This window comes from Cordyceps militaris (genome assembly GCF_000225605.1).
Source record: "Cordyceps militaris CM01 unplaced genomic scaffold CCM_S00004, whole genome shotgun sequence".
Lineage (NCBI taxonomy): Eukaryota > Fungi > Ascomycota > Sordariomycetes > Hypocreales > Cordycipitaceae > Cordyceps > Cordyceps militaris.
Window position 1 is genome coordinate 3,090,403 of NW_006271972.1, and position 22,014 is coordinate 3,112,416.

At 55.9% G+C, this 22,014-nt stretch overlaps 9 protein-coding genes across 9 annotated transcripts; 4 read left to right on the forward strand and 5 right to left on the reverse strand.

The window, feature by feature from the left end:
- Positions 1-1,296: 1,296 nt before the first annotated feature.
- CCM_05996 (FK506-binding protein 2 precursor) lies at positions 1,297-4,230 on the reverse strand (the record flags this gene model as incomplete). The annotated part of the gene is made up of 7 exons (XM_006671140.1): positions 1,297-1,842; positions 1,919-2,173; positions 2,246-2,458; positions 3,502-3,599; positions 3,676-3,772; positions 3,942-3,973; positions 4,059-4,230. The coding sequence occupies 7 exons, from the start codon at positions 4,228-4,230 to the stop codon at positions 1,297-1,299; spliced, it is 1,413 nt and encodes a 470-aa protein (XP_006671203.1).
- A 221-nt stretch (positions 4,231-4,451) lies between these two features.
- Positions 4,452-6,431, reverse strand: CCM_05997 (DNA-directed polymerase kappa; the record flags this gene model as incomplete). Its single annotated transcript, XM_006671141.1, has 2 exons — positions 4,452-6,182; positions 6,237-6,431. 2 exons carry the CDS (start codon positions 6,429-6,431, stop codon positions 4,452-4,454), a joined length of 1,926 nt encoding a protein of 641 aa, XP_006671204.1.
- Positions 6,432-6,996: 565 nt separating this feature from the next.
- On the forward strand, positions 6,997-8,811 carry CCM_05998 (uncharacterized protein; the record flags this gene model as incomplete). Its single annotated transcript, XM_006671142.1, has 4 exons — positions 6,997-7,108; positions 7,180-7,189; positions 7,274-7,545; positions 7,628-8,811. The coding sequence occupies 4 exons, from the start codon at positions 6,997-6,999 to the stop codon at positions 8,809-8,811; spliced, it is 1,578 nt and encodes a 525-aa protein (XP_006671205.1).
- A 453-nt stretch (positions 8,812-9,264) lies between these two features.
- On the forward strand, positions 9,265-9,726 carry CCM_05999 (3-dehydroquinate dehydratase; the record flags this gene model as incomplete). Its single annotated transcript, XM_006671143.1, has 1 exon — positions 9,265-9,726. The coding sequence occupies one exon, from the start codon at positions 9,265-9,267 to the stop codon at positions 9,724-9,726; it is 462 nt and encodes a 153-aa protein (XP_006671206.1).
- A 72-nt stretch (positions 9,727-9,798) lies between these two features.
- Positions 9,799-10,839, reverse strand: CCM_06000 (3-dehydroshikimate dehydratase; the record flags this gene model as incomplete). Its single annotated transcript, XM_006671144.1, has 1 exon — positions 9,799-10,839. One exon carries the CDS (start codon positions 10,837-10,839, stop codon positions 9,799-9,801), a length of 1,041 nt encoding a protein of 346 aa, XP_006671207.1.
- Positions 10,840-11,831: 992 nt separating this feature from the next.
- On the forward strand, positions 11,832-12,563 carry CCM_06001 (quinate dehydrogenase; the record flags this gene model as incomplete). Its single annotated transcript, XM_006671145.1, has 1 exon — positions 11,832-12,563. The coding sequence occupies one exon, from the start codon at positions 11,832-11,834 to the stop codon at positions 12,561-12,563; it is 732 nt and encodes a 243-aa protein (XP_006671208.1).
- Positions 12,564-13,019: 456 nt separating this feature from the next.
- CCM_06002 (quinate permease) lies at positions 13,020-14,687 on the reverse strand (the record flags this gene model as incomplete). The annotated part of the gene is made up of 1 exon (XM_006671146.1): positions 13,020-14,687. One exon carries the CDS (start codon positions 14,685-14,687, stop codon positions 13,020-13,022), a length of 1,668 nt encoding a protein of 555 aa, XP_006671209.1.
- A 673-nt stretch (positions 14,688-15,360) lies between these two features.
- On the reverse strand, positions 15,361-17,745 carry CCM_06003 (C6 transcription factor QutA, putative; the record flags this gene model as incomplete). The annotated part of the gene is made up of 1 exon (XM_006671147.1): positions 15,361-17,745. The coding sequence occupies one exon, from the start codon at positions 17,743-17,745 to the stop codon at positions 15,361-15,363; it is 2,385 nt and encodes a 794-aa protein (XP_006671210.1).
- Positions 17,746-17,977: 232 nt separating this feature from the next.
- Positions 17,978-20,536, forward strand: CCM_06004 (quinate pathway repressor protein QutR, putative; the record flags this gene model as incomplete). Its single annotated transcript, XM_006671148.1, has 1 exon — positions 17,978-20,536. The coding sequence occupies one exon, from the start codon at positions 17,978-17,980 to the stop codon at positions 20,534-20,536; it is 2,559 nt and encodes an 852-aa protein (XP_006671211.1).
- Between the last annotated feature and the right edge of the window lie 1,478 nt (positions 20,537-22,014).

The following is a 22,014-nucleotide window of genomic DNA, read 5'->3' on the forward strand; positions in this document are numbered from 1 at the left end:
AAGAAAAAGGAAAGGTTTATATAATATATTATATAAAATAAAACTAAAATATATTAAATAAGGTAGCTATATTTAGATATAAGAATAATCTATATTTATTATAAGGATAATATATATTTAAAAAATATAATAGCCTACTTATATACGTATTATTTTGTATCTAACTGCATACTAGGTGTGAATTAGGATTTAGCGATAACTTACCTATAGGCTGCCGTAATGGGGCGGTGTAAGGCAACTGCCAGCCTAAAGCTCACCCAAAAGCTCACCCAACCCGCCCTACAACGCCTCTGACGCAACGATTCGCAGGAACGAGCTGAAAAGATGAAACAAGTCAATTTATAGGCAATCAAAGTATCATCTCCAACAATGTCATCAAGAGCCAAAACCAGCAATACACAGCAAGTCGCCACATTCCCCCCCGTATCGTTGCCACCGGCGCCTGAGCACCCACAAAGCGGAAGCATTCTTGCGTGTGCAGACATCCCCGTCGTCTCTCTTCGTCTCTCTTTTTCTCTCTTGTTCAACAACACAAATCTATCACCAGTCCTCATGGACCATGTCTTTCCCCAATCGTTGCAGCCAGCAAAACGCCAAGGGACCCTCCAAAGCCGACTCCCAACTATCGAGTGCTTCAAAAGTGCACCTCTGCTGCGCCGTGTATCGAATCTTGGGGTGAATGCGCCACATCAATGTCCCGATCTTGACATAGTGTAGGCGGGGACACATGACCGCGAGCTTTTGCAGAAAGCATCTCTAATCCTTGGCCGCAGTAATTCTCGATGCCCTTCTAGACCCTCCTAGGAACCATAACGCCTCCAGATTTGGCATGCTGCCCAAACTATCGCAAAGTGTGACAACGGTATGAGGAACCGTACACAAAAGGAATAGGTCATATATATGTACAACTGTACCGAGTTGCCTTATGTTGCTGTTGCCACGCAAACATGACAGTCGGACGGGTGATATGCATGTAAAAACAGTCAAGCTCGGAGCCGCATCAGCTAGCAAACGCAAATGAGTGCCGTCTAGGATGCATGGACAATGAGCACTGCCGACGGAAAGTAAGGAAAACTTCCGGTAAGGGGAAAGGAGCGCCTGTTGAAAATCTTCCGTCCAACTGTACCCGGCCGCCGTAAGAGCGAGGCGGCGCAATGACGGTGTAGCCTTGGGAGACAGCACATCCGGTGTGGCGCAATCATCCATAAAATCATGGCTTCAATCATATTAGACCAAGACGTTTTAAAAAATACCAGCAAGAGCTGGCTCTCAAACCGACGCAAAAAAAAGATGGACTCACCTGTCGTCCATGTAGATATCCTCAAGGTAGGCGGGATCTGTGAGTTGCGAGAGGGTTGGAAGGTCGGGGAACATGACCGGCCAAGCAACATGAAGTGAGCGTAGTTTCATCTTCTTGCTGGACTTTTCGGCGTACTTGTGACACAACTCGAAGCAAAAGGTCACCCGAGGTGGTTGGTCATTGTCTTCTACGTCCCAGCCTCTGGGAGTATAAATCGAAAAACTGAAGTGTTCCAAACCCTCGTTTTGAAGCAGTATGTTCACGATCCATGTTATCCAGCTACCCATATGACCAGAAAGCTCGAGCAATGTAAGCCTTGTTAGGGTTGTCAGGGATAGCAATGGGAAGTGGCGGAGTCTGAGCTCCGCGAATCCCGGCATCTCACTTTGCCACACCGACTCGATCCCAGGCTCCTTCTTGACAAAGAAGCACGACGCGGTTCGCTGGTTAAATTGCAGTGTAAGGCTTTTGAGGCACGTCGCGCGAGAGAGCGCGAGCATAACATCCCTTGACACGTCAAACTCGGCTGCACTGGACGAAGCCTGTCAGCCTCATATCAACAATGTAGCAAGGGCTTGCTACCCACATAATGCTTTCCAGTCTCGGAAGCCTCTGTACCAAGTCAGAAAGCTCCGAGTCCCACTGCGGGTATTCGAGACGCCCATACTTGGATTGCAGCCGCTTCCTGTGAACTAAAATCTTGACATGCTCCAAGTTGGGCGTCTGGAAGAGAATGGCGCGCTTGTTCTCATCCTCGAAGCAATTCATATTGCTGCCGTCCAGCTCCAGACGTCTCCAAAGTCGCTTAGAGAAGACGTAGTTGAACCGCTTGCTGACGAGGCAGAGGTTATACAGCGACGTTTTGTTGTTCACCTGTAGATCCGACCGAGTAGGACGGTTATGATCGATGACCTGCGTTGGCCGGGGGGGCAGGCGCTGACTTACATGGTCGATTAGCAGATGGAGAATGTCGATCTTGTCGTCAAGACGAGGAGGTGCCATGCCAGCGACTCTCCAGGAATTAGCAGGGAAGAAAAATACAGTGATGAGGCTTTGGAAAGGAGCAGAGCGCTGCGAAATGAATGCTGAGGAGAAAATAGGTGAGAAGCCCTCGATGTGGAATCCGATGCCGCCGATTGTGAGTGAATGAGGTGGACCCTAGCAAACGGAAGCACCGACAACAGGCCTCGCTAAATTAGCTATCTACATACAAGAGTATCATCCGGCAGTTGCGTGCTGGTCAAACGCTTCCCATTGGTTACGTACCTAGGTAAACAAACAGCTGTAGAGGAACAGTCCTCAGAGAGGCCGAAAAAGCACCAAGGTGCAGGGATTAATCTCTATATTCCACTCCTCTACTTGACCTGATTGATAATATGCCAGCCAAATATTAGCAACCAGCACTCACTCGGGCCATTCCATCACTCGGTCCTTACTCTCTTCCCAGAAAAGAGGCCTCTGTAAAGCGGGCGGTCCCTCTGAGCTGGCTATCCAACAGGGAGGTCCCGTAGAGCTTGGGAATGCCAATTGTCTTTCGAACTTGAAAGACCCCACGTCGACTCATTTTCGCCATCATTCTTGCCAGTTCGATGACCTTCTGTGTTGGAGTTCATGCAGAGTGAGTTACTGCATCGACTCCGCACGCGTTTGCAGCTGTCGGCCACAACAAATCAGCAAGCAATGTGGGAAATGGCTGGGAAAGCCTTGACTAGCTCACTTGCAGGGAGAGTCGAGCTTGTTTGCCGTCCTGGTAGCCTCTGTTATGAAACGTATCTGTTTGCTAGCACTTTCGTCAGTTACTATAGTTGCTTCACATCTGACATTCAGGCGACACTTTTCTTCGAAGCCGACCTCTTGAGGGGAATATATTACTTACTACTCTTTACTCCCAAAGCATCCACCCGCGCTAATAAAATGCCATCCCCATATTGGACGCTGTCGAAAGGAAACTGGCGGTCTCTTTTAGGGAACAATCACACAGCTCGGTAGGATCCCCACTCAAGGTCGAAATACGAACGACAATATGTAGATCAACTGTTTATTATTTTGATAGCTGTGGAGAAAATCATAATCGCATCGCTGTGCAATTGTATACATACATTTACAGCTCCTCTTTCTAGTCAAGGAGAGCGAAGGGGAGGCGCTCATGTTAGCGGATTGCGCCCACAAAGTATACGGCGAATAACTTCGATGGGATTTACCTTGGCGGCCTTGTCGTCGGCCTCGGGCGCCGCGTCGTCGTCGTCGACCTTTTTGGGAGGCTCGACGCCGGCGATACCGACGAGCTCGGTCTCAAAGACTTGTGGCGTGAGCGTTAGCTGTCTGACTAGCGCAATGGACGTGGACGATGGATGCTAGGGGGGTTTTCGACATACTGAGAGTAGCACCGCCGGGGATGGGGCCGATGCCGCGGTCGCCGTATCCGTACTCGGGAGGAATGGTGAGGGTTCTACCAGACGAGGTGTTAGACCACTGCTTGCGCGTTTAGTATTTGGCATCGACGCACCTCTTTTCACCAATGCACATGTCCAGAAGACCCTGGTCCCAGCTAAGAGGGAGAAATCGACGTTAGCGATTGTCATGTTAGCAAGTTGTCGTGAATGGGCAAAACGTGCCCCTTGATGACCTGGCCAGCGCCAACCTTGAAGTCGAGCGGGCTGCCGCGGTCGTAGCCTGCGAATCGACCGAGTTGATTAGCACATTGTTGAACCAATTTAGCAGCCCCGAGGAGAAGGATAGAAGAGGGAAAAAAACGCACTGGCGTCAAACTGCGAGCCATCGGCGGCGAGGGTGCCGCGGTAGTGCATCGAGACCTTGTCGCCCTTTTTGGTCTTGCGCTCGCACTCGACCTTGTGGGTAACTTCGATTTTGAGCTCGGCGGCGGCGGCGGCGAGAACCACGAGGGCGGAGAGAACGGCGGCAGTCTTCATGATGGTCGATTTGAAGTGGTTGTGCAAAGAGTGAAGAGAAGGACAGAAATGGTAACTAGGGTAGGAGGCTAGGAACACGGGCCACATTGCCCTTCGATGAGCGACCCCGCTGAGTGGCGCGCACGCTTGTCTGTTATTAGTGTCAACATGCCCGTGGTAAACATGAGCTGGAATATAATCGGTATTTCATCTATGCATTAAACGCTCCATTACATACTCGTCTATCCAAAACACAGCTTCTTTTGCCGGGGATCACGGTTGCTGGACTTGCTGCTGGCTGCTCTCTTCCTCTCTTCTGGTCCCCCGCCTGGTGGCCGTTTGCCAGGGGCAGTTGCACCACTGGTGCTAGCTCCGCCATCTGTCTGCACTGTCTCACGAATCGTCGGCCTCGAAAGGCATAGATCAATATGCTCGTTAAATTGCCGCTCATTGGCCGCTTGCGGACGCATGCAGATTGGACAATCCCACCACTCCTCCTCCGGGCGCGGCTGCTGCTTTGGATTGGGCACGATTTCCTTGCCGTGGCTCCGCGGCCGGCCCTGATCGTTCCTGTTGTTTCCACCACTGTCATGGGCCGTGTCGGGTTCCTCGGACGGGTTTTCGAACCCGACGTCGGCTCCGGCAAGAAAGTCGGTCGCCTTGTGCTTGACTTGCGCCGAATTGAAGAGCGATTCCTCGTCGGGGCGTTTCGGCCTGAAGCCGAAAAACGCCATGGTGTCTGGCTTTTTGGTGCTCACAAGATGGGTGCACCGTAGGCCCATCAGCCGCAGCTTCATGCCGGGCATCTCTTGCTCGAGCTTTGTAAGCATTGGGAGGGAGAAATTGTATAGATCGTCTGCAAGGCAGAGGGCACGCGGCGTTACAACCTGGCGGGTGTACACTTCAAAGGTGTGTAGCTTGATTTTGAGGCACAATGTGCGCCCTTTGCACGCGGCCCGCTTCATATCTCCCTCCAGATCCTCAGCCGTTGCTCGTAGCTTCTCACGAAGTTTTTTCGGATCCGATATTTCGCGAAAGGTGCTTTCCGTGCCCACACTTTTGCGTTCGTATTCCTCTGCGGGTTGGATACTGGTGCGTCCTAAGCCGAGATAGCAGCCCATAAGAAATTCAAAGGTCTTATCGCCAAACAGTCGATGGAGGTACTGCCGATGTTCGTATATGTCGCCACAGTTCTTGATGCCCACTTCGAGAAGCTCGCGCTCCAGAACTCGACCGATGCCCGGGATCTTTCGCGTTGGCAGATCGCGTATAAATGTCATGATTTCATTTCTCTCTCGACCCAAGACGTATTGACCGTTGGGTTTGTTAAGGTTCGAGCAAATCTTTGCCAGTCTTGAATTGGCGGCGATGCCTGCCGAGACAGTAATGTTGGTCTTTTCATGTACTTCTTTGCGCAGCTGCTCCACGACCTCTGGTGCACTCATGTTGTGAGTCACGCAGTACTCGGTAATGTTCAAATAAGCCTCATCGATGCTTGCGCTTTCGAATCGCGCATCATAGTCGGCCAGCACTCCCCGCACCTCCTTGCCCTTAGCCGTGTACTTTTCGAAGTTGGGCTTGATCAGGACGAGCTGCGGGCAGAGCTTTTTGGCTACGAAGCCGGCCATGCCAGAGCGGCAGCCAAACTCGCGGGCGAGGTAATTGCACGTGGTGAGAACACCGCCTCCGACAGCGAATGGCAGGTCCTTGAGCTCAGGCCGGTCGAGCTGCTCGACAGCCGCATAAAAGGCATCGCAGTCAATGTGCACAATGTGCTGCGTCAGATCGCGCGACGCTTCGAGTTCAGTGATGAGGCGATCGGCGCTCAAACGTTCGTGAGTCAGGTCCAGGCTGTCCAGCTCCTTTTTGCGACGCAAGATGCGCTCAATCTTTTGTGTTAGGACTTTGTCGCGCTCTTCTTCTCGATTGAAAAATTTGGACCCTTTGGAGGCATTGTAAATAATTTCCGATACCTGATGAAGCTGTCAGAATTGCGTAGTTGTTTGGCGTGCGGGGCTGTCAGCTACCTTGTTCTGGTCAACGGAATCCTGTCCAGCCTTGGTCAGAGATGGGCCCAGAAGATGGTACTTTAGTGTTTTGTATTCGTCGTCATCTTTAGCGACTCCAAGAGCGTCGGCTACTTTGGTGTCATCCACTTCACCAGCGTCGTTCAAAATGCCATGGACCACGCCATCCCTTGGCAGCTCCTCTGGCGACGTCATTTTGAGGATAGTTGCGGATTTCCGGCGCGCACAACGTCTCGAAAGTCGCAATGCATTTTCCTTAGTAGTTACTGACCTCGTCGCGAGTTTTGAGCCGATGACACGTAAAGTTTAGGCTGACGCCTGCTTCCCACCTCGAGGATCCACGATAAGCACGCGGTATCACGTGGACTGTTTTTTTATTAGTGTCAGTCTGTTGCTGCCCACGAATTACAGCCGCTGTCGTTCTGCGAGGCACTAAAAGCATGTGCTAAAGACCTTTTTACTGGGCTCCGGTCCTGAGGCACCCACCATCTATGTACCTACCTAGGTAGGTACTAGAGACAGGCATTCCATGGCCGAGGAAGCAAGCCAGTGTCGTCATGTTATACGAGGACCGTCACAGTATACTTATAGTCTTAAACTATACATTCCACAATCTAACTATTCAGACGTTTGCCCATTCGTAAAAATACACTCGTGGCCTGCTTCAGTGGTGGGACCCCGAGCTGCCCCGCTAACGTGCCAGGATCTCCTTGCCTCCCTCCATCACATCTCTCTTATTGGACCAAACGACCCCTCCAAGATGCATTTAAGCGCCCAGGTCGACGCCAATGCGGGCAGGCTGTTGCGACACAGTTGTACATATAAATGGATTGCCGGCCTCGAAACGGAGGCAGGATGGTTTTCTTCCAGCGGTAACACGAATGGTACTGACGTTTTCCTAAAACTGAGTCACCTACGTGCATTCGCTAGATTTCACGACCAGACTTGTGTCGGTGCGCTTCTCTCATCAAAGTTCACTCACCCGGTCGCTTTTCCTTTTTTTTTTCAAAACAATAAAGCAGAACGAGGTACCCTAGCGCTATCGCAAAAATGGCTGCTAGAGAGGGGGAAGAAATTGTGGCCACTCTGTATGTCGCCCTTCGTCGCAAACTAGGCCCTCGGTCGCTAACTAGGTCCTCCAGCTTTGCCGACATTCACTACTTTTACGGTGGCGAGGAGGTGAAGCCGCGACATCATCGCTTCGACAAGGGCTCGTATGTGTATTTATTCGAAAATGCGCACGAGCGCCGCTGTCGCATCGAGATTGCGAACAATGCTGGCACCGAAGACCAAGATGCCTTTGACGGCTGTAAGTTGCCTAACCCAAAGTATACCAGAAACTCGCGATGCGCGCTTGCTGAACATAAAACTCCTCACATTTTCAGTCTTAGACCAGGCTCATGTCCGATACTCGTATAATCAGCATAGCGTGGTGTCGTTGACTGTGGCCCCAAACGTGCCCCAAGACGAATGGCACCTGCCCACCTACGACCCGCGCAACGAGAACAAATACCACTACCAGCTGCACGCGCTCGACATATACTTTTGGACCGACAAAGATGCGCTGCAGTTTGTCAATGGCGTGCGGCGTGTCTTGCCCCCCGCGCAGGTCGAGGTCCTCGACGAGCCCGTCGCCGTCGCCGTCCAGCCGGGCGGCGCCGTGAGCGCTGTCGTCCAGAACCTGGAGAATGTCGCCATTTCCGATCCGCAGTATTCTGAGCTCCAGGACCCGGCCGCTTCGGCACAGCAGAATGGCGCGGTGGTGCCGTCGAGCGCGAGCACGGCGCTGTCCATGGATAACCTGCCGCCGCCGCCGCCGATGCCGCCGCACATGCAGCAGCAGCAGCAGCAGCAGCAGCCGAAAGCGGCAACTAGCTATGCTCCGATGGCGTACAATCCAGCTGCTCCGGTGGCCCCGGAGGCCGTCACGTATCGCGAGAAGACGCCGCCGCCTGACGAGGATCCTCTCAACCCGCTGGCTGTCGCGGTTGCATACGATTACCAGGGACAGCCCTTTACGCCCGCATACCCGCACGCCCAGTTCCCGCCGGGAGTTGCGAGCCCTGGGTTTGCGCCCAGCGGTATGGCCAGCCCGCGCATGGCGCCACCCTCGTTTGGCGGCGGCCCGCCCCAGCAGCTCGGCATCCACCGCGCGCAGACGATGCCGGTGCACGCCGGCCTGGCCTCGCCCGGGCTGAACAGCGTGTTTGGCGCCAACCTGCCTGGCCCACCCAGCTTTGCGGCTCCTCCGACGGTGGCTTCGCCGCCCCAAGCAGCGCAACCGCCGCCGCCGCCGCAGTCGTCACCGCCCGCGGCCACTACGGCCGCCTCGCCACCGCCGCCGCTCGGCGGCTACTCCAACTACAGCTACAGCAACCCGACACCGGCGCAAAACGGGGGGCTGGACTACTCCCTCCACCAGCAGGTGTACCGGCCGACCGAGGTGGAGATGAGCGCGAAACTGCAGCCGTACCAGCCGAAGAAGGAGACGAAAAGCAAGCTGGAGCAGAAAGCAGGCAAGCTGGAGAACGGTGTGACTGGAATGCTCAAGAGATTTGAGAAGAAATTCGGGTAATTTGCTGCATGGATTGGGGGTTATATTACTATTACTATCACTATTTTCGTTTCGGTTTCTCTTAGTAAAATTGAAAGGTATGCACCGTCAACATCATCATCTGTACCAACGAGTACAGAAAGCCGGCAATGTTTCCTGGTTGAGAGGCAACAGTGCTGGAAAAGTCAAATTATCTTTTACGTTACGAATCTAGTGTCAATCAATTCCCAAATCGTCGTTTATTATAGGTATCCATTGTTGTCCAGGTTTCCCAACCACATGGGCAATGGCTAAGCCTTTATCCATACGAGGTACCGTGGACTGGGTAGCGGACTGGGGTAATCGGATTGGGGTGATCAGAGAACGGAATAGTTGTTATGGAATTCATTAACAGATACAACGCCCATTATTTTGATTATTCGGGAAAAAAAAAGAAAACCATTGTTCCTTCATCGCAACAGGAAAACAAACACGATGCCACGACAAATCCTCATCATCAACGGCCCCAACCTGAACCTTCTCGGTACTCGGGAGCCGCACATCTACGGCGCCACGACGCTCGACGACGTCGTCGCCCAGGCCACGTCCCAAGCCAAAGCCCTCGACGCCGAAATCTCGGCCTTCCAGTCGAACCACGAAGGCGCCATCGTGGACCGACTGCATGCCGCCCGCGGCGTCATGGATGTCGTCGTCATCAACCCCGGGGCATACACGCACACCAGCGTTGCCATCCGCGACGCCCTGCTCGGCGTCGAGGTGCCGTTTGTCGAGGTGCACATTTCCAACGTGCACGCGCGCGAGGATTTCAGAAAGAAGAGCTTCTTGAGCGACAAGGCTGAGGCGGTGATTTGCGGCCTCGGAGTGTTTGGGTATACGGCCGCGGTGGAGTTTGCAGCCAAGCATGTCAAGCTAAAGGGCAGCAAGGCACATTTGTAAAATATATATTCGTACAATACATTTGTATCTTCCATCATCGTCATACAGAAACCAGTTCATTATGGGGTGTACCTAGAGCACAGCACGTTCCTTTCCCTGCCCAAATTCCAGCCGCGACCGCCTCGGCTCGAGCGACAGGTCGCGGACCAGCTTCGCCCACGACCCCGATGCCCTGGCCGCAAACTCCTCCGGCACCGCGCCATCACTCTCGGTGAGGCGCCTGTGGAAGACCTCGAAGCTCACCCAGCCCCGGTACCCGAGCCCGTGCAGCACCGTCTGCAGGATGCGCTTGACCGGCAGGTACCCGCCGAGATGCTCTTCGCCGTAGAACAAGCGGCAGTTGCGCGACCAGCTCATCCGCGACGGCTGCTCGGCGCTGTAGAAGGCGTGGCGCTCGTCGAGCGGCGCCGCCAGCCGCTCCGCGTCGGCGACCTGCACGAGGAAGACCTTGGCGACGTCGACGCGCGCCATGAGCCGCTGCAGGGAGCACTCAAGGTCCGCGTCGGCGTGCGCCCGGCAGCCGCCCGCCGCCGCCGGCTCGGCGAAGATGTGACCCGCCATGTTGAACGTGTCCAGGCAGAGGCCAAAGTTGGGCCGCGCGACGGCCGACACGACGCTCCAGCTGTCCTCCCACGCGTTGACCTGCGTGCCCCAGCACAGGGCCTCGAACGCGAACCGCACCGGCGGTGTCGCGCGCAACCCGACGTCCGCCGCGTCTTGCAGGTCCCGGACGAGGACGGCGCGATCGTTTGTGAGCTGCGGCGCGGACAGGAAAGAACTCGGAAACAGAATCAGGTTGGTACCCAGCCGGTGCGCCAGCGCGGTCCACAGCGTGATCGTGGCGAGGTCCTTTTTCTGCTTATCGCGGTCCAGGAGCCCGCCAAAGTGCATAAACGGCTGCAAGCAAATAATCTCGAGGCCGCGGCTGTCGCACCACCGGCGTACCTGGCTGGCGCCGGCTAGCAGGTTCGCGGTTGCATCCTGGCCGGGCAGCGACTTGGCCATGTATTCGAGATCCTCGTAAAACAGCTCGATGCCCCGGAAGCCGTATTTCTGGGCCATATCGAGTTTGTATTCGAGGGAATGGCCCGCGAAGGCTCGTCCCAGGGACATGGTACATATGCTCGGCTTACAAGTCATTATGTTGGTATAACTAGTGAATGAAATGGTTGTCTTGCAGGCTGACAATCCAAAAGAAGGGGAATATAGAGTATATCAGGGTTTCAGTGTAAGAAACGTGAATTAATATGGATGAAGTCTTCCTGTCATACAGTATTAGTCAGATCACATTTTGATAAGACATCCCACCAAATCGCGGCTGAACGTTGTTGGTGGCGGGGATTCTCACCTGCAAGACATTGCGTCCGGCGGCTTCGATTGGCACGGCAACTGGCATTTCAAATCCGGGAAAGCACAAAACCATATATTGATTATCCCTTGATTTCCCCACGATACGGATAAACCGTTGTAAACTGCTTGACTGCCGAGCTTGCCCCGGCCGCCACCAAAAACGGAGGCGGGTAAGACGGGCTAAGCTTTTATCCATCAGGCTACCAACGGCCCCCCGCCGCCGTTGGGTATACTTTTTACTTTTTGCTCTCGAGCCAAGGATGCAGCGCGGCTTCTGTCCCAGGTTTCAACCAAGTGGGAGTTCCGAACGCCACTGACCATGCCCGTTTCGTAGACTCTTCTCCTGCAGTTCCGGTATACATGCATACAATAGCTCTGGCTGCCCAGATGAGCGGACCGTCTATACGAGGCTCAGTTTACCAACATCTTCATTATTTTTACAACTTTACATACCATTCTCATCATGCCGGCTGCACAAGAGACACACACTGCTGTGGAGGGCACGGCGTTGGACCGCCATGGCTACCTATTCGGCCAACACATCCAGCACTCTTGGTCGCCATTTCTTCACCAGATCATTTACGAAGACTTGGGTCTCAATTGGGCGCAGCTGCGACTTGATTCGGCAGACTTGAGTCAGTTCTTGAACCTTGCGCAAAATCCCAGCTTCTACGGTGTGTACCCTTTCGTGTTTCCCGCTCAGCAAGTCCAACAGCTAACACATGTACCCCCAACCCCCAGGCGCGTCCGTCACAATGCCCAACAAGGTTGCCATATTACCGCACCTGGACATGATGACGGATGAGTGCCGCGACGTCGGCGCCTGCAACACCGTCTTCCTGCGCACCGGCAAGAACAACCAGCGCCTGCTCTGCGGCACCAATACCGACGTCATCGGCATCCGCGACTCCTTCCTGCAGAGCGTCGCCGACCCCGCCGCCGTCTTCCACAACCGGCCTGCGCTCGTCATCGGCGGCGGCGGCGCCGCGCGCAGCGCCATCTACGCCTTGCGCAAGTGGATGCGCGTCACTACCATCTACCTCGTCAATCGCGACGCCGACGAGGTGCGCACCGTGCTGCGCGACTGCGCCGCCCGCGGCTACGGCGCCGGCCTCCGACACGTGGCCACGCTCGCCGAGGTGGACGCGCTGGAGACGCCGGGCGCCGTGGTCGCGTGCGTGCCCGACCTGGAGCCGCGGACGGACGCGGAGCGCGAGGCCCGGAGCATTGCGGACGCGCTGATGGCGCGGCCGGGGCCGAAGGGCGCGGTGCTGGACATGTGCTATAACCCGACGCCGTTTACGCGCTTGGTCGCCGTCGCCCAGGCGCAGGGCTGGCAGGTGATTCTGGGAACCGAGGCGATGATTTGGCAGGGCCTGGAGCAGGACAAGTACTGGACGGGGAAGAGCGTTTCTGAACTACCTGTTGCCAAGGTCCGTGAGGCTATTGCCGCGCGAGTGGCAAAGCGTCTGGCTTCAAAATTGTAAATGCATAAAACAGAAGTGTCACTTTTCTAAGAAACACAGCATCTAGCTTCGAAATTGTAAATATATAGAACATAAATGTCACTTTTCTAAAAATATCAAAAAGGCTTTTTACAGCTCGCTTGCGTTCTTGCAGAGGGTCACACGATTGAGCTTGTGCTACTTGAACCACATGAATCTCAATCAATGATACTGCTTTTTTTTTTGCGCGGTATTGCAACGGCTGTGATTCACTTCGACTGAGGTTTGAATAGAGGACAAAGCTTACAAGGGCTTGACTTGAAATCACCAAATGGGTCTTGCCACCACGATCTCTATAGTCACGAGGGAGAAATTATTCATGAGAATAGTTTAAACACATAGTAACTGACTTGCGTATAAACATTTGTAATTATCTGCTATTGAACGCGCGACCTCATGTGCCGATGCGGTACCACCCATCTCTCCTCTGCAACGCACTCAGCGGTACTGCTGTTCAACCTCCTCACTATGTGCCTTTTCAGGCGCGACACTATCGGACGTGGGCTCTTGATCTTGGGTGAGACGAAGGTCCTCCATGACCTTGCTGTTCGCGCGCCACACGGGCTTCTCGCGAAACAGCCGGTCCATGGCCTCGAGCGGGATCGACTTGGTCTCGGGGATGCAGAAGAAGACAAACACGCACGAGGTCAGCATAAGCGAGGCGAAGAAGAAGTACACGCCGTATCCCCAGGCGTTGAACATTTGCTCCGTGAAGCGCGCAATCATAAAGTTCCACAGCCAGTTGTTGGCCGAGGCGTTGGCCTGGCCCAGTGAGCGCGTGTTCTGGTCAAAGATCTCGGAGCAGAGCACCCACGGAGTGCCGTTCCACGAGGGTGTGTAAAAGGCCGTCCAGAGGTAGAAAAAGAAGATGGCGGCGATGCCGCCGGACGAGAGGCTGCCGCCCTTGGCCGCGCCGGTGGCGCTGGCGCCCGAGATCTTGATGTAGCCGCCGATGAACCACATGCAGAGGGAGCCGCCGATGCTGCCGACCATGAGGAGCGTGCGTCGACCGAGGTGGTCGATGAGGAACAGCAGCCAGACGACGGTCAGGGTCGTCTTGACGACGCCAAAGATGCCCGTCGTGAGAAAGCCGGTGTTGGTGCCGGTGATGCCCAGCGTCTTGAAGACGGTAGGGCTGTAGTAGTTGATGGCGTTGATACCAGAGGCTGTCATGTGGTTAGCGTATGCTTGTCTGGCGTGATTGTCCTGTGCCTTACCATTTTGGAACATGAATAGCAGTGTGCTAATGGCAAACCTCCACTGAATCCTTCTCTCCTTCAAAGCCTTAAACGGCCGCCAGAAGCCCTGCCCGACTTCTGTGTTGAAGCGCTCCAGCTCCTCATCTATGAAGGCGATTTCTTCCCGAATATACTTGTCCGTCGGCTCCAGCTTGCGCATCCAGCAGAGGCCAGCAATGGCCTCCTCGCGCCGTCCCTTGGAGAACAGCCAGCGCGGTGACTCCGGGATGAAGACGGTGCCAATCAGCAGAAGACCAGCCGGGATCAGCTGCACGGCGAACGGTATCAGCCACTGGGAGTGGCTTGGGGCCAGCGTCTTGTTCACGCCATAGTTGATCCAGAAGCCGACCAGGCCGCCAATCTGCCACCCGAGCTCGTAGATGCCGACCAGCCGACCGCGCACGGCCGGCGGTGCGAGCTCAGAGATGTAGATGGGGGTCATGTTGGAGCAGCCGCCGACGCCGATGCCAGCGAGCACGCGGCCGGCGAGGATGAGGCCCAGGCCGCGCTCCGCGTTGGCGCCGAGCATCATGCCGGCGCCGAGGGTGAAGATGAGCGCAAAGAGGAAGAGCGTCTTGCGGCGGCCGAGGGCGTAGGAGGAGTAGTAGGCGGCCAGGGAGCCGAAAAAGGCGCCGGCCTGGTACACGGAGACAATGTTTTGCTTGAGCAGGGCCAGTCGCGCCGGCGTGTACGTGGCAAACTTGAACTCGGCGACAAAGGAGGGCAGCGCGAGGGTGGTTCCGATAAAGGCCGAGTCGTAGCCAATCATGCACGAGGCGAACGAGGCCGTCGCCGCGCAGACGTAGACGTGCCAGTTGTAGACGGCCTTGGGCGTCGGCCGGTCCTCTTTGAGCGCGAGAATGGTCATGATGAAGGGGGCAGCTGCAGAGAGCAGGATGTGAGGGAATGAGGTCTTGGTTCACAGCTGCGCGATGCGGACGGGAGAGTTGAAGAGGTCTCTGACCTGGTGGACATATATATCCCTTGTTGAAATCATGGCTTGCTCCATGACAAGTGTTGTAGTTGGACGGTGGCGTTGCTAGCTGGTTTCTACGCTCGTCCGGGACTCCGGGGTAAGATGAATTCCCCCATTCCCCCGAAAAACGGGATCCGGTACCATGAACAACCTTTGTGGCGCATCCGGCTAGCGGCGTCATGTGTCGCGGAGCAGCAGATGGCGGGTAAAGACTTAGCCTCTACCTATGGCGCCCCTTTGTTTTGTAAGTGACTGGTCAGCTGGGGCTTAGCTTCTGGCTGTTCCGGTTCCGAGTCGCATAAACATTCATGGATAATGATTGTGGGAAACTCTTCAACCTGCTTTTATCCCCCGCAGAACCGCCGACTTAGATCCTGGGGTTCTTCCCGCCCCCCCCGGGCCCCAGAGTGATGTGCGGGTCAGGCTCAGATAGAGAGAGTTGAGCGCGGGGGAGATAAGGAGTGCAGTAATATTGGGACTTGAGATATTGCTATATATGGATGAAGTGCGAGCGTTTATTGCTTGTAAATGTCTATAAAAATGTGCCAGCGCGAGACATGCCCTATTAATGTGCTAAATCGCCCACGCTGTCAGGCGTCTTGCACCCGGGCGCAAATCCAAGATTTGCCATGAACTGGGCATCAAGCTCAACATTGTCCGTATAGTCAATGGAGCCGAGCTCGTCCAGCATTGCGTCATAGTCAATAGGCGGACAAGCCCCGAGCGTCGTGTCCTGCAGCAACGGGTGCGGCGAGGCCTGCAAATGGACGTTCGGTGTATGGAGGGGAGGCGACTGGCCAGTCCCTGCTGAGTGAACAGAGTGGCCGCCGAGAGGATAAATGTGGCCGTAGCTATCCTGGCTATCGGTGGGAAAGATGTGGCCCTTGGGATGCGAGTCCCCAGTGTTGGCTCTGGAGCTAGACTCGAAGCCGCCAGCAAATGCCTGCGGAGAGAAGGAGCTCGCCGTGTGCAACCGCGCGGTGTCTGCGATGCCATGGCGGAGTGAGTGTTGGGTCTCGGCAGGTTGGCCGGCATTCTCGTTTTGCCACGGAGCGCGCAGCCGTTTCAGAAGAAGCGACCATTTTGAGCGATCGCTCGGCCGCATGTCGTCAAAGTCAATGTGCTTCTCAATCGACTCCATAAAGTACGGCAGCAGCGGCGGCGTCCCACCCTCGCCAAAGTACTCGATGCTCAGCTCGATGATCTCGAGCAGCGTGAAGAGAAGCGACGCGCGGTATCCGGACACGAGGATGGAGCTGGCCAGAAAGGCCACCTGCAGCAGCAGCGCCGAGGGGATGCGCGGCATCGACGCCCCGACATTGAGGGAGCTGCAGTACAGCAGCTGGGGATGCAGCGACTGCACCAGGCCGTCGTTGTTGTTGCCGCGACCGTCTCTACTGTCTACGTTTCGGTGTGAGATTGCTCGCTCGCCTGTGCGGAGACTGAATTCGAGCAGCTGGTATAGTGTGAGAGCGGGGTAGCTGGTGGCGGGCTGTGTCTTGGAGGCCGAGCCGAAGCCGGGCAGAGGTCGCCAGGGCCCGGCGGCCTCTGGATACAGGGAGAACAGCGCCGACTGATCTCTGGTATCGACATCAAGGGCGAGCTGGGCCGGCTTTCCCAAGCAAATAGACAGCAGCGTATCCAGAACGCAGCAAGCGGCCAGCACGGGGGACTCGGCCAGCACGCGGCGCTCAACACCGCCAGGCCCGACAACACCATGCTCGGTCAAGAGAACCAGGCGTGCGGCGCGCCCGACCGTCAGCCACGCGGCCATGCCGTTGCCCTTGCCCATGAGGATGAGCGCATGGAGGAGCATGGTGCAGGCCATGGGGCGCTCGTGATTGGCGTCGTCGTTTGGTATGAGGCTCCGCGCAAAGTCGTACACGTCCTGTGCTTCGGAGCGCCCGCCGGGATGCCCATCCTGAAACGACGCCATGGCCAGGATGGCCCAGAGCTGCGCGTGGCACGCCGTGGCATAGGGGTCGCTTCCAGAGGCGATTTGAAGGCCGTCGGGCGTGTAGATCATGGCGGCGAAGTAAATCTCTTCTTGCTGGACAATGGGCAGCCAGCAGTGAGTATAGGTAAAGTAAATGTCGACCAGGCGGCGCCAGGAGGAAGGTAGCTTGGGGTATCTGATGACGGGCGTCGTCAAGGACTGTGTTTGCGCCAGGCCGGGAGAGGATTGTGTTTCTGGTTTGGGAAAGGGCGGTATCGAGGCCATTGCACGGGCGACGGTGCCAAAGTCATGCTCGGCTCCTCCTGGGGAGGATTCCGAGTTTGACTCATCCGTAGACGTATCGACTCTCGCCGGTCGGTCCTCGGAAAGGATCTTATCGATATCGACGTATATCAGACTGTTGATCCATTTCTTGTACAGGCGATCACTCGTCTTTCCCTTGGAGACGAATATTTGGTCGGCCGCCACGCCGTCGTTTTCGATAAACAGCCGGTGCAGAGCCTCTTCCGCCTCGGGCGCCCGGGAAAAGACCCAAGCCAGAGAGAGCTCGACCGCTCTCAGGTAGCCCGTCTTAATCCCGCGCTTTCGCAACGCCGGCGTGTAGGAACATGTGCGCTTCACGCTGGTGCAGGTGCCGCACTGTGGTCGTTGGCCGTCGCATCTCTCACGCGCCGTTCGGCAGGCATCGCATGCAAGAGAGACACGTTGTCGCTTCGGCTGGTGCGACGAGGATTTAGCGACCTTCATGTCCTCGTCGGCGGCCAGATCGCGCGCGCGCCGAGGCATACTCCGGCAGTCGAGGTCGGTGCTGGCATGAGGACCAGCCGGGCAGGGTAGGGTAATTGGCTCTCCACTGAACGAAAGCGACTCCCAGCAGAAGTAGAAATTTAGCAAGGTGCCGTCGCCAATGGGTAATTGTTGAGTGAAGGGATTTGTGACGAGCGAGGGGATTTCTCGCAGTTTCAGCAGGGTTGAAGATTCGTAATTTTGCATGGACTCTTGAGTTCGAGTTCCGCCGTGGGGAAATCGTGGGGTAATCATGCGGGGAAGGGGAAGCGGACCGGGTAAAAGCTTATCCACTAGTTGCACCGCCTTCTCCGCTCATCGGCTCGCTCAGACCCCACGGAATGTTTCCATCAACCATCGCATTCTAACAAAGGCCGTGTGCTTTGCGTTGACTATTTTCAAAACTACAGTCTATAGTCATGAGCCGGGGTCGACCATCATGACCATGGCAGGTGTGAAACGGCCATTCGCCTCCTTGACAGAGAATGACGCCGTGGGACGAACCCAACCTAACTTCGCCTCGGCACGCGACCAACACAGGACCTCCATCACACCGCCGGACCGAATCGCTTCGCCAAACGTCGAGCCCTTCTCCAAGACGGTGCCTGAATTCCATAAAGATGCCACGATTGTGCTCGTCGGCGTGCGCGGGAGCGGCAAGTCGACCCTCGCCGTCATTGCGTCGACGGCGCTAGGCAGGACCGTCATTGATCTCGAGGCTGCCTTTCAACGTGCCCACGCGGTGACCTCGACAACCTACAGAAAGCTGCACGGCTCTGAAAATTGCCAGTTGAAGCAGGCGGAGATACTGCAAGACTCGCTCCAGAAGAATCCCACTGGTCGCATCCTTGTTTGCTCGTGGATGAGCCGCCATGCGCAGGTATTGCTGCACGAGTTTGCCAGCACCAACCCAATTGTCCATATTGTCCGTGATGCGGAAGCAATCAAATCTCATTTGAAGCTGGACAACGACGCCAAGGTCGAAAGCCTGATCGCAGTGGCCACGATCTTCTTTCGCACATGCACCAACCTCGAGTTCTTCAACCTCACAGAACAGTCTCCACAAACAGCAGAGGCCTCGCCGCCTGACGATGAATTCATCCCATCACTAGCGTTGAAACATGCGGAAAAACACTTTACTAAATTCCTGTCGTTACTCTACCCTGCTGGAACCATTCCTTTCGTCAACTCGGCATTCCCACTGGCGTCTATTCCGCTTGAAGAGCGCCAGTTCACATATATCATACCACTTCCCATCAGCCACATCCTGACTCGGAAATTCGACATTGACGATGCTGTTTGCGGCGCAGATGCTGTGGAAATCACAATTGACATCACCGAGAGCGATGATTTGAGCACATCCCACTCGACCCTGGCGGCTGATGTGACCAAAGCCGTGGGTATCGTGCGAAGGACCACTGTGCTACCAATAATCTGCCATCTCAGAGTCAAGGAAGCCGCCAACGCAGCTATCTGGGATGTCTACACGCAACTGATTGCTCATACGTTCAAACTTGCGCCAGAAATGGTCACGGTAGACTTACGCTTGGAAAATGACGCTATACGAACTCTCCTCAAAGGGCGGCGGCGTTCCAAGGTGATTGGCTGCCGAGAAATGCACGTGTCCTCAGAGGCATGGAACGGCCATCACTGGAAGGCCTTGTATGGCAAAGCTGTTGATGTTTGCTGCGACATGGTTCGATTCACTCGGCCGGCGTCTTCGTTGCAAGACAATGTCGAAGTAGCGCAGTTTCGGACAATACCGGCCATGGTACCGGGCCGGGGGATACCAGTTGCCGCGTACAATTCAGGATCGCTCGGTCGAATGTCAGCATGCTTTAATTCTCTCCTCACAGTGACTTCGGCAGCAAATATGCCTGAGACGCCATGCGAGCCTGGCGTAGACTCGGCTATCACACCGATACAAGCTACAAAGGCTCTTTTTGCAGCCTTTGTCTATGAGCCAATGAAGCTGTATGTATTTGGAGCCAATGTTGACTACAGCATGTCGCCCATCATGCATAGCTCGGCCCTCATGGGCTACGGGATGCCTCATGTGTACCGGCCATACTCGAGCAGTTCTTTGAGTGGCATCCAGCATCTCATCCGAGATCCCTGTTTTGGTGGTGCATCGATTGGATTACCATTCAAGGTCGAGGTCATCTCCATCACGGACTCTCTGAGCCGTCACGCTCGTGCAATTGGAGCTGTCAATACGCTGATCCCCATCCGACATCTCAACGACGACGGCTCAATTCCAGCAGGCGGGACATTTTTCAACAATATGAATCGCACTGGGGAAGTGCGTGCCTTTTATGGTGAAAATACTGACTGGATCGGAATCAAAGCGTGTATCCAGAGCGGCCTATCCCCTGCCAACGCCGTGCGCCCAAGCACCTGCGGCGTGGTTATTGGCGCTGGTGGCATGGCACGCGCCGCCGTGTACGCGATGCTGCAGATTGGCGTGCGCAACATCGTCATTTACAACCGCACACCGGCCAACGCCGAAAAAGTAGTTGCGCACTTTGAAAACTTGTTCCAGCGCGACACGGACATGCTGCTCATCAAGGGCCCTGCGGCGGTGCGATTCCACATCCTGGCGACGCGCGACGCGCCGTGGCCGGCCGACTACCGGGCGCCGACGATTCTCATCTCGTGCATCCCGACACACCAGATCGGGGAGGCGCCGGCGCCGAATTTTACGGCGCCGGCGGCGTGGCTGACGAGCCCGACGGGCGGCGTCATCTTTGAGCTCGGCTACAAGACGCTCGACACGCCGCTCCTGGAGCAGGCGCGGGCGGCGGCGGCGCGCGGCTGGGTCGCCATGGACGGCATCGACCTGCTCCCGGAGCAAGGATTCGCGCAGTTTGAGCTGTTTACGGGCCGCCGCGCGCCGCGAGGCCTCATGCGGCGCGCGCTGTTTCGGCATTACAAGGATGAGAGCGGAAGCGCCGTGATCCCAGGTTTGCGGAGAAGAATGCAGATGATGGCGCGCTAGGGGGTATATAAATAGTAAATATTACAATCTTCTCTGGACCAACAAGAAGCAAGCAGCGTAGATGACTTAGCCGCCTGGCAGAGACATGCAACAGTGTAACCAATGTTGGTCCTCGACTGTCAATGCAGCTCCATCATGGCAATTACGCGCCTCCATTGCCAAGGCCGATGGCTGCCTACCTACCTACCTACATATTCCAAAACAATTCAGCCCAAGATGGGGCCGCCAGCGGCCACGCCAGCGGCCACGCCAGCGACTTGCAGGCGCCATCGCCACTAACACCTGCGACCGTTGCGACCAGTACTACAACACCGTTGGCCGGCGGCATCCCAGGTTACATTAGGGGCTCATTTTGTCCATTGACAGGCTTGCACCGTCTTTAATAATAATCTAAGCGCTTACAAGATAATCAACTTTCCTTCCGGCTTACAGAAACCTCTACAGCCCCTTGCCGGACCAGGTCCCTTCCGTAGCCAAAAGAGGCGCACTTCCCAGCTCAGCCCCAGTGGGCCAACGACCTTGGCCCAGGCCTCCAGCCTCATTGGGAGTTGAGTAACGCCTTGGCAGCGCGTGCGGTGTGCGAGATGTGGCTGGTGAGAATCATTTGCCATTTCATCATCCGTCCGTTGCCCATTGCCCTCCCCGCATCACCGTCTGCCCATTCCAACAACTATTGACAAGTGAATTGGGACTGCAATAATTCCCACCGAGGCAAAGCTTTGAACAGCGGGGAACAGCAAACGCTCCGAGCCAAAGTTATCACCATGCACCTCCCGGCTCGGCCCCCGCGTGGAGCAACAGCTTACGCGGAGGGCCTCGTTCAGGCCCGTGGCCTTGTCCGACGAGATGTGTCCAGCGCAGCGGTATGTTGCTTATTTTTATTCACAAACCAATCTCATTTCGCAAGGTGAAATAGTCGCCGACCGTTTGCCGTTGTCTGTCGTTTGCAGGCCGGGTAGACAAACCACAACTTTTTGCTAACGAGAAGAAATGTGTAGATCGCCGTGGGTGGCTTTTTCGGCCTCTTTGTTGTCGTTGTAATCCTCATCGTCGCAATGACGTGCTACTCCAAACGCCAAGCGCGGCAAAAGTCACGCATCCAAGGCTACGAATCGACCTCGACCGCCGACACGACGGAGCTCGCTGCCTCCTCGGCCGCGAGCCATGTCGCCGCCCCCGCGCCCGTGCAGACGGCCACCGGCGGCCACGTCGACCGCCACACCTCTGTGCGCTCCGTCATGACGCTGCCCGCGTACCGGGCCGAAGCATCGACCAACGAGCAGGTGCTCGGGCGGGCGGGCGACCGCGACGGCGTCGACGTCATCGTGGACCTGCCGACCGAGGAGCGCGAGGAGGCGCTGCGCGACGAGGAGATGGAGGCGCTCTACCAGATCCGCCACCTGCGGCGGCAGCAAATCGTCGAGCGCGAGGCGCGCCGCGCCGCCCGCGAGGAGGCCCGCGCGCGCAACGACCAGCCC